The sequence below is a fragment of the Stegostoma tigrinum genome, chromosome 18, assembly GCF_030684315.1.
Source record: "Stegostoma tigrinum isolate sSteTig4 chromosome 18, sSteTig4.hap1, whole genome shotgun sequence".
NCBI classification, from domain to species: Eukaryota; Metazoa; Chordata; class Chondrichthyes; order Orectolobiformes; family Stegostomatidae; genus Stegostoma; species Stegostoma tigrinum.
In genome coordinates this window covers 40,392,216-40,413,206 of record NC_081371.1, presented here as the reverse complement: position 1 = coordinate 40,413,206, position 20,991 = coordinate 40,392,216, and the positions used below count along the sequence as shown (strand labels likewise).

Here is a 20,991-nt window from a genome sequence, read left to right as displayed (position 1 = left end):
AAATTCTCTTTAACTTTCATATGTAAAAGTTGGTTGATACTTCAGTTACCATCAAAGAGGCACAGAGAGAGTGTGATTGCAGTTTATTGATCAGGAAGAATAGATTTCCCTCACATATCTCCATTATGTCCCATGTTTGGAATATATAAGTACTATATTTGGAAATTCTTTCTGAGGTGTGGGCAACAGACCGAGTGTCTGTTTGGTTGCTGGACGGTACGCACATAACACCGGGGTGCAACCAAGAAGCCTAGGAAGACTTGAAGAGACCTGGAATAAAACAATTAACTGTGGGTGCTGAAGATCTGAAACAAAAATAGTAATTGCTGGAGAAGGTCAGCAAGTCTGGCAGCATCTTTGGAGAGAAAGCAGATTTAACATTTTGAGCCCAGTGACCCTTGTTATGTTGAAAATTATGAGAAATACTGTAGAATTTTGACTTATTTTTCTGCATTTCAGATGCAAACAATTGGGGACAAAGAATGGAGCAGAACTCAACATATTAGCATGCTGAGCAGCCAACAGTTTGAGAGTGACACTGAAATGTCAGACATTGATGATGATGACAGAGAAACCATATTTAGTTCCATGGATCTTCTTTCACCTAGTGGGCATTCTGATGCTCAGACTCTTGCTATGATGCTGCAAGAACAACTTGATGCTATTAATAATGAAATAAGGTGACAATTGTTCTTTCATCTATCTGCCATCTTACATTTCTTTAATGAGCTAAAATCTTGCAGATTGCCTGAGGTATGACAGATACATCTTAATGTAGATATTCATAAGATAGTGCTTATTGCTGCAGGGTTGTAGAAATTGGTACAACATGAAAGGGTTATATTCTGTACATAGAACATAGAACAATACAGCACAGGAACACGCCCTTCGATCCGCAATGTTGTGCCCAATATGATGCCAAATTAAACTTCCAAATTAAACATCCCTTCTGCCTGCAATTGGTCCATATCCTTCCATTCCTTGTATCTTCATGTGCTTATCTAAAAATCTCTTAAACACCCCAGTTGTATCTACCTCCACTACTACTCCTGGCAGCGTGTTCCACACTCCTACCACTTGCTGTGTAAAAACAACTTGCTCCTCATACCTCCTTTGAACTTTCCCTGTCTCACCTTAAATGCATGGCCCCTAGTTTTATATTTTACATTTCATATCTTGGAAAAATATTCCGACCATCAACCCTACCTATGTATTTCATAATTTTATTGACTTCTATCAAGCCTCGCCTCAGCCTGCGCTGCTCCAGAGAAAACAACCTGAGTTTTTCTAGCCTCTCCTTATAGTTCATACCTTCTAGTCCAAGCAGCATCCCGATAAACTATTTCTGCACCCTCTCCAAGCCTCCATAACCTTCCACTAATGTGATGACCAGAATTGAACACAGTACTCTTAAGTGTGGCCTAACCAAAGACATGACGTTCTGACTCCAGTACTCAATTTCGCAACCAATAAAGGCAAGCCTGGCATACACCTTCTTCACTACCCTATCTACTTGTGTAGCCATCTTCAGGGAACTATGGACTGGAACCGCAAGATCACTCTGTACATCAATGTTGTTCAGAGTCCTGCCATTAACTGTATAATTTTCCTTAACATTTGATCTCACAGAGTACAGTACCTCACACTTACCCAGATTAAACTCCATCTGCCATTTCTCAAACCATTTCTGCAACTGATATATATCCCGTTGTATCCTTTGACAACCTTCTATACTATTCACAACTCCACCGATCTTTGTATCGTCTGCAAACTTACTAACCCACCTATCTACGTTTAGATCCAAGTCATTTATATATGTCACAAGCAGCAGAAGTCCTAGTACAGACTAGTCACAGACCTCCAGCCTGAAAAGCAACCTTCCAATACTACTCTCTACCTTATATGGACAAGCCAATTCTGAATCCGTGAAGCCAAAGTTACATTGGATCCCATGCATCTTAATCTTCTGGATGAGCCTACCAAGAGGGACCTTGTCGAAAGCCTTACTAAAATCCATGTATACAACATTCACTGCTCTACCCTCATCGATCACCTTTGTCACATTGAAAATTTAATCAAGTTAGTAAGACATGACCTGTCCTGCACAAAGCTATGCAGACTGTCCCTAATTAGGCTATGCTTTTCCAAATGCACATAAATCCTATCCCAAAGAATTCTCTTCAATAGCATCACAACCACCAAGGTGAGACTCAACGGTCTGTAGTTTCCTGGATTGTCCCTATTTCCCTTCTTGAATGGAAGAACAACATTAGCTACTCACGAGTCTTCCGGCACCTCCCCATTTGCTATTGAAAATCCAAAAATCTTGGTCAAGGCCCCAGCACTCTCCTCTCTTGCCTCTCTTAACAGCCTACTATAGACACCATTGGGCCCTGAGAACTCCACCTTAATGCTCTTCGAGAGATCCAACACCAAATCTTTCTTGATCTCAAAATGCCTTAGCACAGTGACATGCTTCTCAGAAATCTCACCACCCTCCATATACTTGTCCTGGGTGAATACTGATGCAAAGTGCTCATTTAGGATCTCACCCACATCCTCTGCCTCTAAGCACATGTCCCCTCCTTCATCCTTGATTGGTCCTACCTTCTCCCTAGTTATCCTCTTGTTTTTAATGTATTTATGGAATACCTTGGGATTCTGTTTAATTCTACGATCCAAGGTCATTTCATGGCCCCTCCTTGCTCTCGTATGTGACAAACTGTTTGAGATTTTTTATCCCTGCTTTCTTTATATTCCTCACAGACACTGACAGATTTTAGCTTGCTAAACCTTGCATATTCTTGTTTTTTCCCTTTTGACCCAATTCATGATGCCCCTCATTACTCCAAAGGTCCCTTACCTTGCCTCCTTGTCCATCCTCCTTACTGGAACATGCCAGTCCTGAACTTTCGTCAGTAAGTCATTAAACAATTTCCACATGTCAAATGTGGACTTGCCTGATAACAGCTCCTCCCAATTATCACACCCTAGCTCCTGCCTAGTACTGACATAATTTTCCCATCCACAATTTAGTACCTTGCCACATGATCCTGACTTATTCTTAATCATAACTATCGTAAAACTTAAAGAGATAACAAGATGTAGAGCTGGATGAACACAGCAGGTCAAGCTGCATCAGTGGAGCAGAAAAGCTGACATTTTGGGTCTGGACCCTTCCTCAGAAATGGGGGAGGGGAAGGGAATTCTGAAAGAAATAGAGAGAGGAGGGGTGAGAGAAAGGACGGACGGGCTAGGGAGGTGGGGACAAGCAGGGCTGGTTTTAAGATGCAGTTGGGGGCAGGGAGATTTTGAAGCTTGTGAAGTCCACACTGAAACCATTGGGCTGCAGGGTTCCCAAGGGAACTATGAGGTGCTGTTCCTGCAACCTTCAGGTGGCATTGTTGTGGCACTGGTGGAGGCCCAGGATGGACAGGTTGTCCAAGGAGTGGGAGAAGGAGTTGAACTGGTTCGCGACTGAGAGGTGCAGTCATTTGTCACAAACCGAGCATAGGTATTCCACAAAGAGGTCTCCAAGCCTCCGCTTGGTTTCTCCGATGTAGAGGAGCCATGTCGGGACCAGCGGATACAGATTAGCAGATGTGCAGGTGAACATCTGTTTAATGTGGAAGGCTTTCTTGGAGCCTGGAATGGGACTGAGGGGAGAGGTGTAGGGGCAGGTGTTGCACTTCCTGCAGTTTGAGGGTAAAGTGGCAGGGCTGGTGGGGAGTGTGGAGTGGACGAGGGAGTCACGGAGAGTGCGGTCCCCCCGGAAGGCAGATAAGGGTGAGGAGGGAAAAATGTCCTTGCTGGTGGGGTCAGATTGCAGGTAGTGGAAGTGGCGGAGGATTATACATTGAACCCAGAGGTTGGTGGGATGATACGTGAAGACAAGGGGGATTCTGTTTTGGTTGCTATTGCAGGGAGGGGGTATGAGGGATGAGTTGTGGGAAATGCAAGAGATGTGGTCCAGGGTGGTTTCGAGGGGATGTTGCGGTCCTTGAAAAAAGTGGAATGCCTCATCTTGGGAGAGGATGCGGTGGAGGAGAAGGAATTAGGAATGGGGATATATTTTTTGAGGAAGCAGGGTGAAAGGAGCTGTATTCTATGTAGCTATGGGAGTTAGTAGTCTTGAAATAGATATCAGTTTCCAGGTGGTTGCCAGAGATGGAAACAGAGAGATCTGGAAGGTGTTAGTGAACTGGATGAACTGTTGGAGTTCCAAGTCAGAGCACGAGGCGGCACCAATACAGTCACCGATGTAATGAAGGAAGAGGTGGGGTTTAGGGCCTGTGTAGGTTCGGAAGAGGGATTGTTCCACATAACCTACAAAGAGGCAGGCATAGCTTGGGCCCGTGCGGGTACCCATGGCCATCCCCTTTGTCTGTAGGAGGTGGGAAGAATTGAAGGAGAAGTTGTTAAGGGTGAGGACGAGTTCAGCTAAGTAGACAAGGGTGTCAGTGAAGGGGGACTGGTTGGGCCAGCGGGATAGGAAGAAGCGGAGGGCCTTTAGGCCATCTGCGTGGGGAATGCAAGTATATGGGAACTGGACATCCATGGTGAAGATGAGGTGTTGGGGACCAGGAAATTGGAAGTTTTGGAGAAGGTGGAGGGCATGTGTAGTGTCACGGACGTAGGTGGGGAGAAAATAGAGTCGAGATAATTGGAGAAAAGTTCAATCGGGCAGGAGCAGGTGGAAACAATGGTTCGACCAGGGCAGTCAGGTTTGTCCTGTCTTCCTGTCTGTCATCTCTTGACTGATGTAACCCCATCCTAACCCCCCCCGACACTCACCTTTACTGGCTCCGTTCCTGCCTCCCTGACAAGTCCGTCTCCTCTTCACCTGTCTGCTCCTTTATCCATCTTCCATCCACTTCCTCCTGTCTCTCTATTTATTTCAGAATCCCCTCCCCCTTCCCTATTTCTGAAGAAGGGCCCAGACCCAAAATGTCAGGTTTTCCAACTCCTCTGATGCTACTTGGCCTGTTGTGTTCTTCCGGCTCTACACCTTATTATCTCAGATTGTCCAGTATCAGCAGTTCCTACTATCTTTAAAACTTAAGCATTTGTGACCATTGTAGTATATCAGTGGCTGCAAAAGTTTTAAATAGGACAGATTAGACAGGGGAGTGTGTCTGGAAAACATTTGACTAAAAGTTAAACTTTTATCAACTGAATGGTGAGTCATGTTCTGGTGTATAATATACAGTCTGGGTTACTTGAACTCAATATGAATATGAATGCATTAGAAAAAACTCAGAGAAGAAAAAACAGGAAAAGATATTTGGGCACAGCTCGACTTGTATGGGGTTTCTTGAAAGAGTGCAAAAACATGTGATGATCCGTGTTAAAATAATCATTCATGGACTTGTGATAGGAAAGAAAATGATGACCTGTTTCTTACAGAGATCTAGACTTCCTGTCGAGCACATATCACGTTTTCAGTAAAGCAATGGCTGTTGCACCTACTAATGCATTTTAATTGATTATTTATACTTTTGCCCTGTCTCAAATTAGGTTTATTTTCTGTTCTCCTCCTTTTCCTGCCAAAGTAATGAGATATTCCAGGCCTTCTTTACCATTTCTGTCTTTCCAGTTTTAAGCTACCCACCAGGAGAGTGATCAGATCATAATTTGCATGACAGTTTCTTTTTTTGCAATATCTGTGGAAGTCTCCAGCCCTTGTTTTGGATAATATGAAAAAGCTTGTGAGTCCACAATACAAAGAATAATGGGGATAAGTCAGCATTATAGCTCTTCATGACACAGTATGTTGATAATTTAATTGAATTTTGTTGAAAGGCATTTTAATGAATTGCTAGCACATGTGATAGTTTTATAGGTATGCATAGCAATTCAAGATTTTTTTTTTCTCATTTCAAACCATTGTGGATTTTCCAGGTTAATTCAGGAGGAAAAGGAGTCAACTGAACTTCGTGCAGAGGAAATTGAGAATCGAGTAGGCAGTGTTAGTCTTGAAGGTTTAAATTTGGCCAGAATGCATCCAGTGAGATCTATTACAGGCTCTGCCACTGCTTCATCATTAGCTAGCTCCTCCCCACCAATCAGTGGACATTCAACTCCCAAATTCAGAGCACGCAGCCCTGCCCGAGACATTGATCGTATGGGCGTCATGACATTGGTGAGTTTGGGGATGAAGCCTAGTTCAATGGGTTATTTTTAAATTTTAATGCAAATGCTGATACATATTTTTAACAGTACTAATGTGTATTTTCATAACATTATTCGTGATCGCATAATATAATCTACAGATAAATCTTGTGTATTTCAACTTTTTAGATCACAGAAAGCATGGGCCTTCATCATAGTTCAAGCTTAACATAGAGACTTACATGATATTTTTGAATGGAAAATCTAGGAGTCTAGGTTCCCAAACATGTTCGAAGCGCTGGTTGTAAACATCTCTATTGGCTTGTTATGTATGACACATGGTAAACACTTATTCAAAGTCAAATTGTAAAATGAAATAGTATTTTCATTGGCATTCTGCATTTCCAGCTTAATTTATGTCTTTGTTCTTTTGCAACCATCAGCCAAGTGACCTAAGGAAGCATCGGAGAAAGGTAATTACATTTACAACACTCCATAAGAATGGTGTATGTTTAGACTTTCAAGACAGTTGTTCTTTAAGATCACATTAAAAAACTTTGAGGATAATTTCATATTTATCTAATGTCATTATTTTTGTTCAGTATTGCTGAACGCATTATTTTCAGATTATTTATGGTTATATTGAACAAGTAGTACTATTTATTAGATTGTTGTCAAATTTAAATTAACTTAGCAAGCACTTGCAGCCAAAACATTGCACAGTTACAAGGAGTTGGATATAGCACTTGGAGCTAAAGGGATCAAAGGATAAAGGGGAAAGCAGGAACAGGCTATTGAGTTGGATGATCAGCCATGACCACGAACAGACTTGAAGGGCTGAATGGCCTACTCTTATTTTCAATATAAATATATTATATAGATATAAGGAGGTTTAAATAACGACAGAAATTAGCAAATGATTGATGCTATTTTTTACTCTAGATTGCAGCTGTGCAGGAAGAAGGTCGTGAAGATAAAGCCACAATAAAATGTGAAACATCACCACCATCAACACCAAGAGCAGTAAGAATGACACACACCCTACCCTCCTACCATGATGAAGAACGTAGGTAAGCCATCAGGAACAGAGATCTTTGCCTATCACTTGATTTGATAATTGAATTAATAGGTTTACTTATTACATAATTTTTAAAGTATATCATGTTATAACACATCAGTTTATCAATAAATTTGATGTGTCTAGGGTAATATACAGAAATATTACATTTGTTATTCCCAGAACGTAAGTGTTTCAGTGAATCGTATTTTTCTTCTTAACAGAAAGATTATTTTGGAATAAACTTAAAGAGACACTCCTGTGATTAGTTCTTTTTCCTCACACTGAACTTATAGCTAAGAGTTTAATTTAGAAAATACATTTTTCAGTAACTATTTTGCTTCATTTATAAGTTTGAAAATGTTTGTAGAAATGAATTTTTGATTTTTTAAAAACATTATTTTGTGAGTATAGTTACATTTATGATTTTAATTTTTTGTTACTTTATGACATATTGCATGATTTATAAAATGTTATGCGTGGTGATCCATTCATTTGAATGCATTTGCTGAAATCTTTTTTTAAATCAGTCAAAGTATTTGAATGAGAAGAAATGAGATGACATGAAAATTTTTGAACTGATCTTTTACAGTTTTTCAGCATCAATAGAAGCAGAAATGGGCAACTATAGCAGTACAAGTAGCCAAGACTCACTTCATAAAGCACAAAAGAAGAAAGGAATCAAATCTTCTATTGGCCGTTTGTTTGGCAAAAGAGAGAAAGGACGGTTAGCACATCTTAGCAAAGACCATTTGGCTTCAGTTCAAGGTCAGCAACTGGTTTATCAACGGTCATTTTGCTATAATGGATTAATAGTTTCTCAATTTTATAAAATGCTAACATCTGTGCATGTAATTGTTTTTCTTTAAACAATTTTGTATAAAACTTGAATTTGAAATGCTGGAAGGAAGTTTATTGTCCAGTTTGACATTCAAATGTAGAAAAACATAACTGCAGCAACTGTGGTTTATTGGATACTATAACATTTTATTTATCACAATTTGCTAATAAGTATGAACATTTTCAAATGTTCACTTTAAGCCATTTTTTATCACTCCTTGTGAGAAAGTAGTGTTTTTTTTTGTTAGGAATCAATTCAAATAAAAGCTTAATAAAAACTAGTTCTGATTAGTTCTCTATTTCCTCTGTGAGGCAACCTGAAATAAATATTCATCATTAAAAAATTCTCAAAAATACTTGCATCTGATCAAACTTGTAATATTCATTAATTCTTCATTCCTCTCTCCATAGTCAGCAGATCTTCAACTTTATTTCATTGCCTGTACCTTGTTGCCTGTGCTTATACAGAATGGTATTTTTTTTATTGTTTAAATTTATTGGCAGAGATTATGTCTTAATGAACCTAGAATATCCTTACAGCCTACTGTTGTCTTAAACACTGTTTTCACTTCTCATCTCTGCTGAAAATCTTAAAACCAAGAACTTTATAATCCCAGAGACAACACAGTGTGGAGCTGGAGAAATACAGCAGACCAGGCAGCATCAGAGGAGCAGGAAAGTTGATGTTTCGGGTCGGGTCCCTTCTTCACTTCACCTTAAACAGGAAATTGTTATTTGTAACTGTATACTTAGTTCTTAGTCTCTCCTACAGGAGAAAATATCCTCCTGGTATCTGCTCTGTCAAATTTCTTATTGTTATTCATTTTAGTCCAGTGATGTGCAGGCTAGGTGGACTGGCCATGCTAAATTGCACAAAGTGTCCAGGAACATGTGAGCTCAGTTAATTGGCCATGTCAAATGGTTTCAGGGGTTTCAAGGATAGGGGACAGGGCTTGGTTTGGATGAGATTTTCTTCAGAGTGGATTTGATGGGCCAAATGGCCTGCTTCCACACTGCAGGGATTCTATGATTCTAACCCTCATTCTTCTAAACTGTAATGGGTATAAGCCCACCATATTCAGACTTTCTTTGTAAGCCCTTCTTCCCAAGAAGTTGAGTAAACCTTCTCTGAACTTTTTCTCTTGCAATTATGTACTTTTTCAAATAAGTGGACCAAACTGTACACAGTACTCGAGACATGTTATTACCAAGGCCCAGTACATTTTCAGCAAAACTTCCTATCTTGTATGTTCCATTTCCCTTGCAATGGACTCCAATCCTCTTTTTACCTGGCTAAACTGAGTTTGCATGATTTTTCACTTTGTTTCAATGTACCGAGACACCCAAACCTCTGTTCCACTTAGTTTGCAGTCTGTTTGTAATGATCCGTTTCTTTATTCTTCCTGCCAAAATAAACCATTTTAACATTTCCTATTTATGTTCCAGCTATCAAATTTCGGCCAACTCAATTAGACTGTCAATACCATTTGCAAACTGTTTACCTCCTGACAACTTCATTTTCATCCTGTCTTCCTGATATTAACGGATGTAGTTATAATGCCTCCAGTCCCTTCATTTAAGCCATTGACATAGATTGCAAGTAGTTGAGGCGCCAGCACTGATACCTGTGGCACTCCATTTGCCACCCTGAAAGTGGCCCATTTATTGCTACTCTCTGCTCCCTGTTAACTCACAAATCCTTTATCCATGCAAATATGTTACCACCTACACCACAAACTCCTATTTTGTGCAGTAACATTTGATGTGGGATGTTATGAAATGTCTTTGGAATTCCAGTTACACCATATCTACATGATAGTCTTTCTCCATTTTCCATCACTTCCTCAAATAATTCTGTCAACATGATTAAACATGATTCTCATTTCACAAAACCATGTAGACATTGTACAGTCACATTATGATTTCATACCCTGTTATAACCTCCTTTCAAAATAGATTATAGCAATTTTGCTATGTCAGATGATACACTAACTAGCCTATAATTTCCTGAGTGCAGCCTCCTCCTGGCTTGAATGGAGGTGTTACATAACAAGCACAAAAACAAATAAAATAAAAGCATGTCATCTTTATTTTCACAATATGAAGTTTATACTTAATTGGCTAAGTATATTTCTCATTCTGTTCTGTTACCCTGACCTTACACTTTCTTTCAACAGGCATTTTTGACGCAGAAATTGGTAACCCAGATTCCCTTGGACTGGGAAAACTCGGAACTCAAGCTGAAAAAGATAGAAGATTGAAGAAAAAGTAAGTGTTCAGTAAAACAATGTTTATTTTGTCCATGAAAGAGAAACTGCAAAACATTGAGATTTTCAACAAAATTAATCTCAGCAAAATCATGAAATATTTAGACAAACATATGTCTAGGATGACTTAAGGTGGCACCTGGAGGATTGGGGCTGATTATAGGCCAAAAAGAAAATTTACAGGAGTGGCACCCAAGAATATTTTATATCTGTCTTTTTCAAGGAGGAAAATGCTACCGATATCATGGTGAAAGAGGAAAAAGTTTAGTTGCTATGAGGTTTTAAAATTGCTAAGGTTGGGGCATTAGACAAGCTTTCGGTACTTTTATTGACAAGGCAACAAGGCCTGACGAGATACATCCAAGATACTGAGGGATATGAAAATTGAAATTGCAGAGATACCGGCAATTTTGTTTTGCTCTTTGGGGGACTGGGGTAGTGCCAGAGGACAGGAAAATTGTGAACATTATGCCCTTATTCAAAACATGGTATAACAAGCAAATTCAGACTAGCCAGTTTAACTTCTGAAGTTGGAAAACTTCTCATAATAATAATTCAGGGCAAAATGTTAAATGGAAACATGTGGATTGATTAAGGAGATCAAACATGGATTTCTTAAGGGAAAATCATTTTTAACAAATTGACTGTTTTGTTTTGATGAGGTAACGGAAAGTGTTGATCAAGGCAATGCTGTTGATGTGATGTACACAGAAGGCATTTGATACAGTATTCTACAACAAGCTTCTGGGAAAAGTTAGAACTTGTGGAATAACAGAGACAGTAACAACACAAGTTTAAAAAAATGGCTTGAGTGATAGGAAACAGTAATGTTTAGTGGATGTTTCTCAGACACACATACACTTCTAGAGAAAGTCTTCTGGGGTCATTGTTCGAAGTCTTGCTTTTTTGTGTTATATGTTAATGATATGGATCTTGGTGTACTGGCCACAATTTGAAATTTTCTAAATATTTTAAAACCTGCAGGTATAGTAAACTGTTTGGAGGATACTGTAGAACTTCAAAAGGATGCAGACATGTTGATGGAGTGAATGGATGAGTGGCATTTGAAGTTCAGTGTGGAGGAGATAACACATTTTGGTCAGATGAACATGGAGAAACAGTACAAAATAAATGGTGTAACTCTAAGCAGGATACAGAGATAGAAGGAACCTATGTGAATCTCTGCATAAGCCTTTAAAGGTGGCCGTGCAAGTCGGGAGAATATTTAATAAAGCATAAAGTTTCCTAAGATTTTTTCTTTAATCAGGGCTTGGAGTACAAAGAGATGGAGTTTATGTTGAACTTAGGCAAGATTCAGCCTGATCTGGAGTATTACATCCAGTTCTGGGTACCATATTTTAGGAAGGCTGTGAAGGCATTGAAGCCAGTGCAGACAAGTTTTGTGAAAATGCTTCCAGGCATGAGGAATTCCAGTTATGAAGATAGATTAAAGAAGCTAGGACTGTGCCCCTTGGAAAAGAGAAGGCTCAGACAAGAGATGGTTGAAGTATTCAAAATCATGAGAGGCCTCGAAAGAGAAAATAAAGAGAAAATATTCCTACCAATAAAAGAATCAAGAATGTGAGGGTTCAGATTTAAAATAATTCATGAAAAAGCAAAATTACTGTGAGTTAAGGGTTTCTCACACAGTCAGTAACTAGGATCCGGAATCAACACCTGAGCGTATGGTAAGTTCAATTAAGGCATTCGAAAGGACTTAGACTGTTATTTGAAAAGGAAGAAAATGCAGAGTTAAAAGGAGATGACAGGAGAATAGCACTAATTGAAATGCTCACCTAGAGAATCCCGCAGACAGAATAGGCCAAATTACCACCTTCTGCACTGTAACAATTTTATGATTCAATGTCTTTTTCACTTTTCAGTGTAATGTGAACATCACTGTAAAGACCACTATTTGTTGCCCTTTCTATCTCCCTTCACTGGATAATGATGAGCTGCCATTTTGAATTCTTAAAGCTATTGTGATGTAGGTGCACCCACAGTGGTGTTAGGAGGTTTCAGGAATAAATAAGCAATAAATACTCACTGCTAGGCAGCTAATAATTAATAATTTTATGCAGACTTCCAATAGACAATCTATAACATCAGTAATGCATATTAAACTGATTCATAAAGGGGTTCAAAAATCCAAGTATTATCTTTTTAACTGTTATCTTTTCAATCTCCTCACTTGTTTATTTTTAATTCTGTTTTGCTTGCTGTCTAACCTAAACTACCGATTTTCCATTGATAACACAGTTGAAACCTTTCACTAACTGTTTTCTTTAGATTCCCATTAACTATAATTCATGAGTTTTTGTTTTAAACTTGACTTTTATTGGTTGAAAATTAGCTTCAAAAGTTACTAATTTATCAAGAATAAAGCTGAAAATTAATACAATCACAAAATGCAAATTCATCACTATTTTGAACATTTTATGAGTAAAATAGACTAAAGTATTCAATCAAATTTGTTGGCAATCCCCCAGATCCAGTCCATACAAAGGGCAGAATTTTCTTTTTTTCAGTTAAAGAGTTTTATTGAGTGAATTTCATGGCACCTGGTCGCCATGGCTATGAATGACTTTTCTCATGCAGTCTTCTGCTCATCATCTCATTAATTAAGAATGCAAGTACTGTGACTCATTTCTCACGGAATCTTGTGGTTGGAAAGGCAGAAGTATTCACTATTCATGCAGCTGACACCATATTTAAAGTCTAGCTACATACTATTTCAGATGCTGCAGCCAGCACTGTAGTGCTCAAGTTTTCCGCATTCAGGACTTGTCCCAGATGAAGTAAAATAAATGTTGCTTCTTGCTTCGTGGACAGTGATATGGAAATCTTGATAGAAGGGTGGTAAAAAAGAGGGAAGTTCTTTTCCCAGTTAACCAATATAGGAGGCCATATCACCAAATCAAACCAACCTGGACAGTCATTGTAACTCGTGTCAGTGCTCTTCCCGGAATGAAGCAGAACACCCAGCAGTGTAGAAAAGACATCAACGATCTTCTGGGCTCTGCAAGGATAGGCACCACTGTCTTCTCTCTGCTACCAAATGCTCTTAAGGCCACAATGCCACCTCTAAATGTGCCACTACAGTTGAATCTCATGAAGGTTCATGGATGATAACTCTCAGAATTTCATGCAACATGTCCTTTCAACTGGTCTCACCACCATATCCTCCCATACAATTAATCCTTCCTGTCCCCTGCAATTCCTACTCACTTAACTGGGACATTACACCACCTCTCATGCTCATGTATCACCACTAACTGCTCTTACTTCCATCATAATTAATCCTGCATTTGTCCCATTACAGGAAAGTCTGTTCTACCTTCATAGGCCGATATTTCCACAGTACCCTGCCTGATCTAACTAATCTCTGGAGTGGAAGCACTTACTTGCAGAACTGACTGTGCCCCAATCCTAAATGCAGGGATATGGATCTCTGCATTTTAGAAGAACAAATCGCCCTACTGACCCTGACTAAAAACTCTGGACTGGAATCAGATGACAAAGTGTGTAGCTGGATGAACACAGCAGGCCAAGCAGCATCTCAGGAGCACAAAAGCTGACGTTTCGGGCCTAGACCCTTCATCAGAGAGGTCTAGGCCCGAAACGTCAGCTTTGGTGCTCCTGAGATGCTGCCTGGCCTGCTGTGTTCATCCTGCTCCACATTTTGTTATCTTGGATTCTCCAGCATCTGCAGTTCCCATTATCTCTGGAATCAGATGACCTGCTTGACCGACGGTGACAGTATGCCTGACTGCCACAATGCCCCTTCACCCCAAGAAGGACTAGTCTCCTTTGATTTTTACTGGTCGCCATTTGTTTGAGGTACTGGCAATGCGTTTGCCATGTATACTGCTGGCAAATGCTACAGGCATGACATTAACATAGCACTGAGCTGCATTGCTGTTGTTCACCCCTTTGCTTGTTCAGTGTTTCCCATGTAATGAGCTGCCTGCCTGTCCTTCTGTACCAAAAAGCAATGCAAACCACAGAGGCTGGTAACCTACGACGAAGCAGTAGAAACCTTGTGCACTAAGAAAGCAACATGAGCCACACATACATCGACATCCCATAAGTCAGTATTAAACTCAGTGAATGTGTACTAAGAAAGTTAATTGAAGAATGGACTTCATGATATGGTCAAGCTGGTGGCTTGCTGATATTGATTTGCGTGGACAAAGGGATGAAGAAGGTGGTGGCCATGGAGCGTGCACAGACATTGTTATGAAGAAGTGGTTGGATGATAGATGGGACAAGTACCCAGCAAGCTGCAGTTGCCAGGTTGTAATTGCTGTAATTTACACGGCAGGAATTTTCACCTTCTAGATTCTCACCGAAGGAAAAGAGTTTCGGAAGTAGCTGACAATCAAGGCGATATAGTAGTTTACTGAGATGGAAATGCATGGAAATAAATTGATTGCTGCAGTCAGCATTTAATGCTTAAGGGGCTCATCATGAAACTTTCATTTAACATGACAATCAGATTTTCTTCATTCTTGCTATAATATTTTAATTTACCTTTCTCAGAATTACTTATGCCACATCAGGAAGAGGAAATGACTGCCTACAGACAAAGCTCATTCAGTTTTTTATTTGACAGAACATATGTCCAAAGCAAAACTCATTGTGAGCTGAAATATTTTGATAGTTTTAATTGTCAACTTTAATGTGTTTTTAGAGGAAAGTTGTATTTGATTATGAATGTTTTAAAAATTAAAAACCATTTCTGTCTTTTATCAGATTGTTCTGATGTATCTGGCACACATTTATTCCATTTTCATTTCAATAACGTGATATGCTGATAAATCATAATCTAAGGCCTCGACTACAAATGTTTCTCAATCACCTTTTAAAATAGTTTTCATAGAGATTCATCATCTCTAATGATGTATGCATAAAATAGAGTGAGATAGGTCAACCCAATTAATATTTTCTAAGATTATTAACAACTATGTCTTGTGAATTGATATTTCTCTGTTTTAAATAACAGATGAAAAAAAATCTGTTCTCACACAGAAAGAACACTTGAACTGTGATTGTAACATCTTCAGTTCTATGTACTTCATATAATGTAAGTGTAAATTAGTACCGAATGGTCAGTGTAGTGATTGTAATGAGGTCAGCCAGGTGGACGTCTTAAAATATAAGTCCCCTGATTGGGGCTATTAATCTGGTCTAGTCAGGGAGTTCTGGCTGACAGATAAAAACTGGAGTGTCAGACACCCTGAAAAATTGGGACTTTACTCTGTTGAGGCTCTATCAGAATCAAGGGCTTTCTACGTGCAAACAAAAGCTGACTTGGTGGCAGGATATCACCCTCTGTGGAGTTATTTCAGTGGCAACAAGAGTAAAGCACATCTTGAAGAGACTTGCTCATAACAGTTGTCTTTGAGTTGGGGTACGCATTTCTGGCATCATACCATTATTTGGGAAGCTTTACTCGTTTGACCCTGCTGCCTAAGACTGGGCCCAGTGTGTGGAAAGTATACATTTTTTTTCTGGGCCAATGACACCGGGGCAGATTAAAAGCAGCATGTAATTGCGGAGGAATGGGATTGAGGGAGATTTAGCAGTATGGATTAGAAACTGGCTTTCTGTAAGAAGGCGACGAGTGGTGGTTGATGGAAAACATTCAGTCTGGAGTCTGGTTACTAGTGTGTGCCTCAAGGATCTGTTTTGGGGCCACTGCTGTTTGTCATTTTTATAAATGACTTGGACGCAGGCAGAGGTGGATGGGTTAGTAAGTTTGCAGATGAGAATAAAGTTAGTGGAGCGGTGGACAGTGTGGAAGAATGTTGCAGGTTGCAGGGAGACGGATAAACTGCAGAATTGGGCTGAAAGTTGGCAAATGGAGTTCAATGCAGATAAATGTGAGGTGATTCACTTTGGGAAGGATAATAGGAAGGCAGAATACTGGGTCAATGGAAAGATTCTTGGTAGTGTGGATGTGCGGAAGGATCTTGGTGTCCATGTACATTGACCCCTGAAAGTTGCCACCCAGGTTGATAGTGCTGTTAAGAAGGCATACGCTGTGTTAGGTTTTATTGGTAGAGGGGTTGAGTTCCGGAGCCATGATATCATGCTGCAATTGTACAAAACGCTAGTGCGGCCCGTCTTGGAATATTGTGTCCAGTTCTGGTTGCCCCGTTATAGGAAAAATGTGGAAGCACTGGAAAAGGTGCAGAGGAGATTTACCAGGATGGGCCTGGTCTGGAGCGAAGGTCTTATGACAAAATGCTGAAGGACTTAGGTCTGATCTCATTGGAGAGAAGAAGGCTAAGAGGGGATTTAATAGAGACACACAAGATGATCAGAGAATTAGATAGGGTGGACAGTGAGAGTCTTTTTCCTAGGTTGATGACGTCAACTTGTACAAGGAGGCATAGCTGCAAATTGAGCGGTGATAGGTTTAAGACAGATGTCAGAGGCAGGTTCTTTACTCAGAGAGTGGTAAGAGTGTGAAATGCCCTGCCTGCCGCTGAAGTTAACTCAGCCTCATTAGGGGCATTTAAACAGTCCTTGGATAAACATATGGATGATGATGGGATAATGTAGGGGGATGGGCTTAGATTAGTTCACAGGTCGGCACAACGTTAAGAGCCTGTTCTGCACTGTATTGTTCTATGTTCTATGTTCTAATTCTCCTGACAGCTTGTGGGCACACGGCGTGTTCAGTTATTAGAGGCCTAACCTTCACTGAGGCATCAGATACTAAAACCAATCGAGTGTTGACAGATTTAGTTAAGGAGTAGTATGACCCCAAGGCTCAAATTCTGAGATGCTATTTATTTCACTCAGCAATTCAGGAATGAGGGGAATCCATGTTGGGGCTTTTGACTGGGATAACATGCCTGGGGAGGCATGTGACCTTGTTTAACCCCTTGATGAGATGCTGAGAGACTGGTTGAGAGTGAGATTAATGATATAACCATGCAAACGTGCCAATTAACTGAAGCCCTATTGGACTTCAAACTGGCACGACAAATTCTTAGACAGGGTTAACACAGGAAGGATGCTCCTGATGACCAGGAAGTCCAGAGCTAGGGGATCACAGTCTAAAGATGGGTGTACCTACACCCCAAGGATTATGGCAGTTCAAGGAGACACTTCACCACAATTGTATGCACTATAGACCAAACCAGCTAATGAGTTCATAGAGTGCTGCCATCAATCGTGATTTCCATACCTGGTCAAAGGGCCTGTTTGATTGACAGTTTTAGAGGATGAACCATAGTAGATCTTAAAGAGAAACGGCACTTATCTTAACAACAACATGTAGTTTATTACATGATAGCAAGAGGCACAAGTGATATTGTTTAGTTTTACATTAGCATGAGTAACTCACCTCCTGTTTGCTCAATAATGACCACCACCAACAAGCCATGTGTCAAGAGTGTGATGGAATATACTCTATTCTCCTGAATGGATGTGGCTCCAACAACATTCAAGAAGTTTGACATCCAGGAGAGAGCAACCTACTTGCTTGGCACCTTATCCACTACTTTCAGCATTCACTCTTCACCACAGATGTACAGCGACAGCAGTGAATACTATCTACAAGATGCACTGCAGTAACTTATCATGCTTCCTTTGACCATATTTGCAAACCCACAATATTTACCAATATAGAAGGACAAGAGGACCATCAGTCCCTCTAGGTTTCCCTCCAAATTACACTCCAAACTGAATTGGAACTATATTGCCATTTCTTTGCTGTCGCTGAGTCGAAGTCCCAGAGCTCCCTTACTAACTGCATCATGAGTGTTCCTACATCTGAAGGACTGAAACATCTTCATAAGTATTTTGAACTTATATAAGGGAAACTATTTAGTCATGGGGGGTGAGGTAGCTGAACTGGCTCATTAATCTAAAGGACAGATTATCGGAGAAGCAGTGGCAGGTATTTAAGGGGCTACTTCAGAATACTCAGAATAAGTATATTCCTACTATAAAGAAAGGGAAAAACTATCATTTGAGGTTGATTAGAGAAAACATCAAACTGAAGGGAAAAGCATATATATGCGCGAAGATGAATGTCAGCTCTGATGACTATCCAGAATGTAAAGAACAGCAGAAAAAGACTGCAGAATGAATCAGGAGGAAGAAATTACAATACAAACGAAACTATCAATCAATATAAAAACAGATAGCAATAGCTTCTGCACATATTTAAAAAGGAAAACAGCAATTAAAATGAGTGTTGGTCATCTCAAGCACAAGATTGTGGAGTTAATAGTAGGTATTCCTTCACTTCAAAGCATAGAAAAAAATTCAGTAACAGCGTGAATTAGGAGGTGAAAGGGAGAGAGGAATCTCGTGAAATGACAAGTAAAGTGATGTCTGGAAAAATGAGGGAGCTAATAATGGACAAACCTCCAGGTCCTTATGGATTTCATCTTAGGGTTTTAAAAGATGTGACTAATGACCTGGTAGAAGCACTGGTGTTAATTTTTCAAATTCTCTCAATCCAGGGAAGATTAACTCCAACTGGAAAGTTGTAAAAAATCCTTCCATTCATGAAGGAACTGAGACAGAAACAGAATACGAGAGGCCTCTTAGTTGCGGCCTTTGCATCTGTTATAAGGAAGGCATATGAATTGATCATTAAAGCAATTATAACTCAACACTTCATAAAAATCAAGATAATTCTGAAGAATCTGAATGGTATTGTCAAAGTAAAATCACATTTAACCAAGTTATTGGAGTTCTTTGAAGGAGTAATGTACAGTGTGAATAAAGGGAAACCTGTAGAAGTACAGTACTTGGATTTCTACAAAGCATTTGATAAGGTGCCCCATCAGACATTATTGCATTATTGCACATTCTCCCTGTGTCTGTGTGGGTTTCCTTCCACAGTCCAAAAAATGTTCGCAGGTGGTTGCAAACATTCCTGGGGAAAGGATCGTGACTATTCACCTTATCTAGGCCCCTCATGATTTTATAAACCTCTATAAGGTATCTTGTTCTCTAGGGAAAAAAAAGTCCCAGCCTATCCAGCCTGTACTTATAACTCAGACTCTCCAGCCTCACTAACAAACTTGTGCATTTTTTTGCACACTTTCCAGGTTAATAACATTCTTCCTATAGTAGGGTGCCAAAATTATATGCAATATTCCAAACATGGTTTTACCAATGTCTTCTACAGCCATAACATGACGCACAACTTCTGTAGTCAATGCTCTGACCAATGAAGGCAAGCACACCAAACATCTTCTTTACCCCAGGGCCCTATCATTAACTGTGTAAGTCCTGCCCTCACATTTATCTAAATTAAACTCTATCCACCATTCCTTGGCCTTCTGACCCCGCTGGTCAAGATCCCATTGGATTCTAAGATAACCTTCCTTACTGCCTACTACACCACCAATTTTGATGTCATCCACAAATTTACTAACCATGCTATTTATATTCTCAATCAAATCGTCTATATGAATGACAAACAACAAAGGACCCAGCACAAATGCTTGCAGCACACCACTGGTCACAGGGCTCCAGTCTGAGCAATAATCCTGTACCACCATCTTTCTTTGTTTGAACTGAGAACCTTGTCCAAGTCAAGCTATAAAGAATGGCCAAATATAATACAAGACCAATTTCCAAGTATAGATTTTTGGCTTTCTTTGCAGGCATGAATTGTTAGAGGAAGCCCGGAGAAAAGGTTTGCCATTTGCACAATGGGATGGACCGACAGTCGTCGCGTGGCTTGAGGTAGAGCTCAATAAAAACAGTACACTAACAAATTACTTCACTAATCTGTGCAAGCAATATGTGCTATTTATAAGCGACTAAACAACAATTCATTCAAACAAAAATCTTTCTACTGGAATGGTTTTTATTGTTCGATTTATTGACAGTACAAGGGTAAACTTCATAAATTTGCATCTCTGGTACTTTGCATCTCAGATTGTTTGAATGCACTTGTTTTTCCCATGACTTCCCTGCCCTACCTTGTTGCCAAAACAATTAATTAAATTAAAATTGTGGGATGCTAATATCCAAGTTCTCAATATATCCTCCCAACTTCATAGCAGAAGTATAGAACTATAAAGTTACAATTACAGGATATTTCTCTGGGAGAATAGCTACAAAAATTAATTTTATTCAAAATGAACCTATTCTTTCATTTTTATATTAATAGTTTTATTTTTGTTGCTATATACTCTGGTAACACAAAACAATGTTATTCTATTATAGGATAATTAGTTTTTGCTAATTCATTTATAATACTACTTATATAATTCCTGAGATTCCCAAATGTTTTAAAGCTTTTGTTTAATGCTCCCAAGAAGTTGATCAAGTTGATTTACTTCTTGAGGTTCAATTTCCTCTTTTTTTTAACCTCCATGACTCCACTCCCAATCATAAGCGTAAGACACTTGGAGTGCTCTTCTAGCTTCTGAGGTTCTACTTCTGAGGTTGCCTCCTGCCTGAAATGTGGTGGTCCTTGGGTTAAACCACCATCAGTTGTCTCTCATTTGAGAGTATCAAAAATTTGGGGCTAGTACGTGGAAAGAATGCATTATATTTTCCAGACAAATGACATTGTGACAAATGAAAAGCAATGAGTAATTCTCCTAACAGCCAGTAGAGCTGCAGCTTTTTCTGCCATTAGGAGCCTAGCTTTTCCTGACACATGAGATGTGAAAAACTTTCAAGAATTGACTGAAATAATTTGGGAATATTACTAACCCAAGTCTCCTC

At 39.5% G+C, this 20,991-nt stretch overlaps 1 protein-coding gene across 13 annotated transcripts in view; it reads left to right on the top strand.

Annotated features, from left to right (window-relative positions):
- Positions 1–20,991, top strand: part of ppfia2 (PTPRF interacting protein alpha 2) — a 418,215-nt gene that overhangs the window by 279,013 nt on the left and 118,211 nt on the right. For all 13 annotated transcript variants that reach the window (XM_048548309.2, XM_048548310.2, XM_048548305.2 and 10 more), the window contains 7 exons: positions 460–680; positions 5,902–6,142; positions 6,555–6,584; positions 7,054–7,181; positions 7,761–7,936; positions 10,186–10,276; positions 19,917–19,998. In XM_048548309.2, the coding sequence (XP_048404266.1) occupies positions 460–680; positions 5,902–6,142; positions 6,555–6,584; positions 7,054–7,181; positions 7,761–7,936; positions 10,186–10,276; positions 19,917–19,998 (969 nt within the window). The remainder of the gene's footprint in view (positions 1–459; positions 681–5,901; positions 6,143–6,554; positions 6,585–7,053; positions 7,182–7,760; positions 7,937–10,185; positions 10,277–19,916; positions 19,999–20,991) is intronic.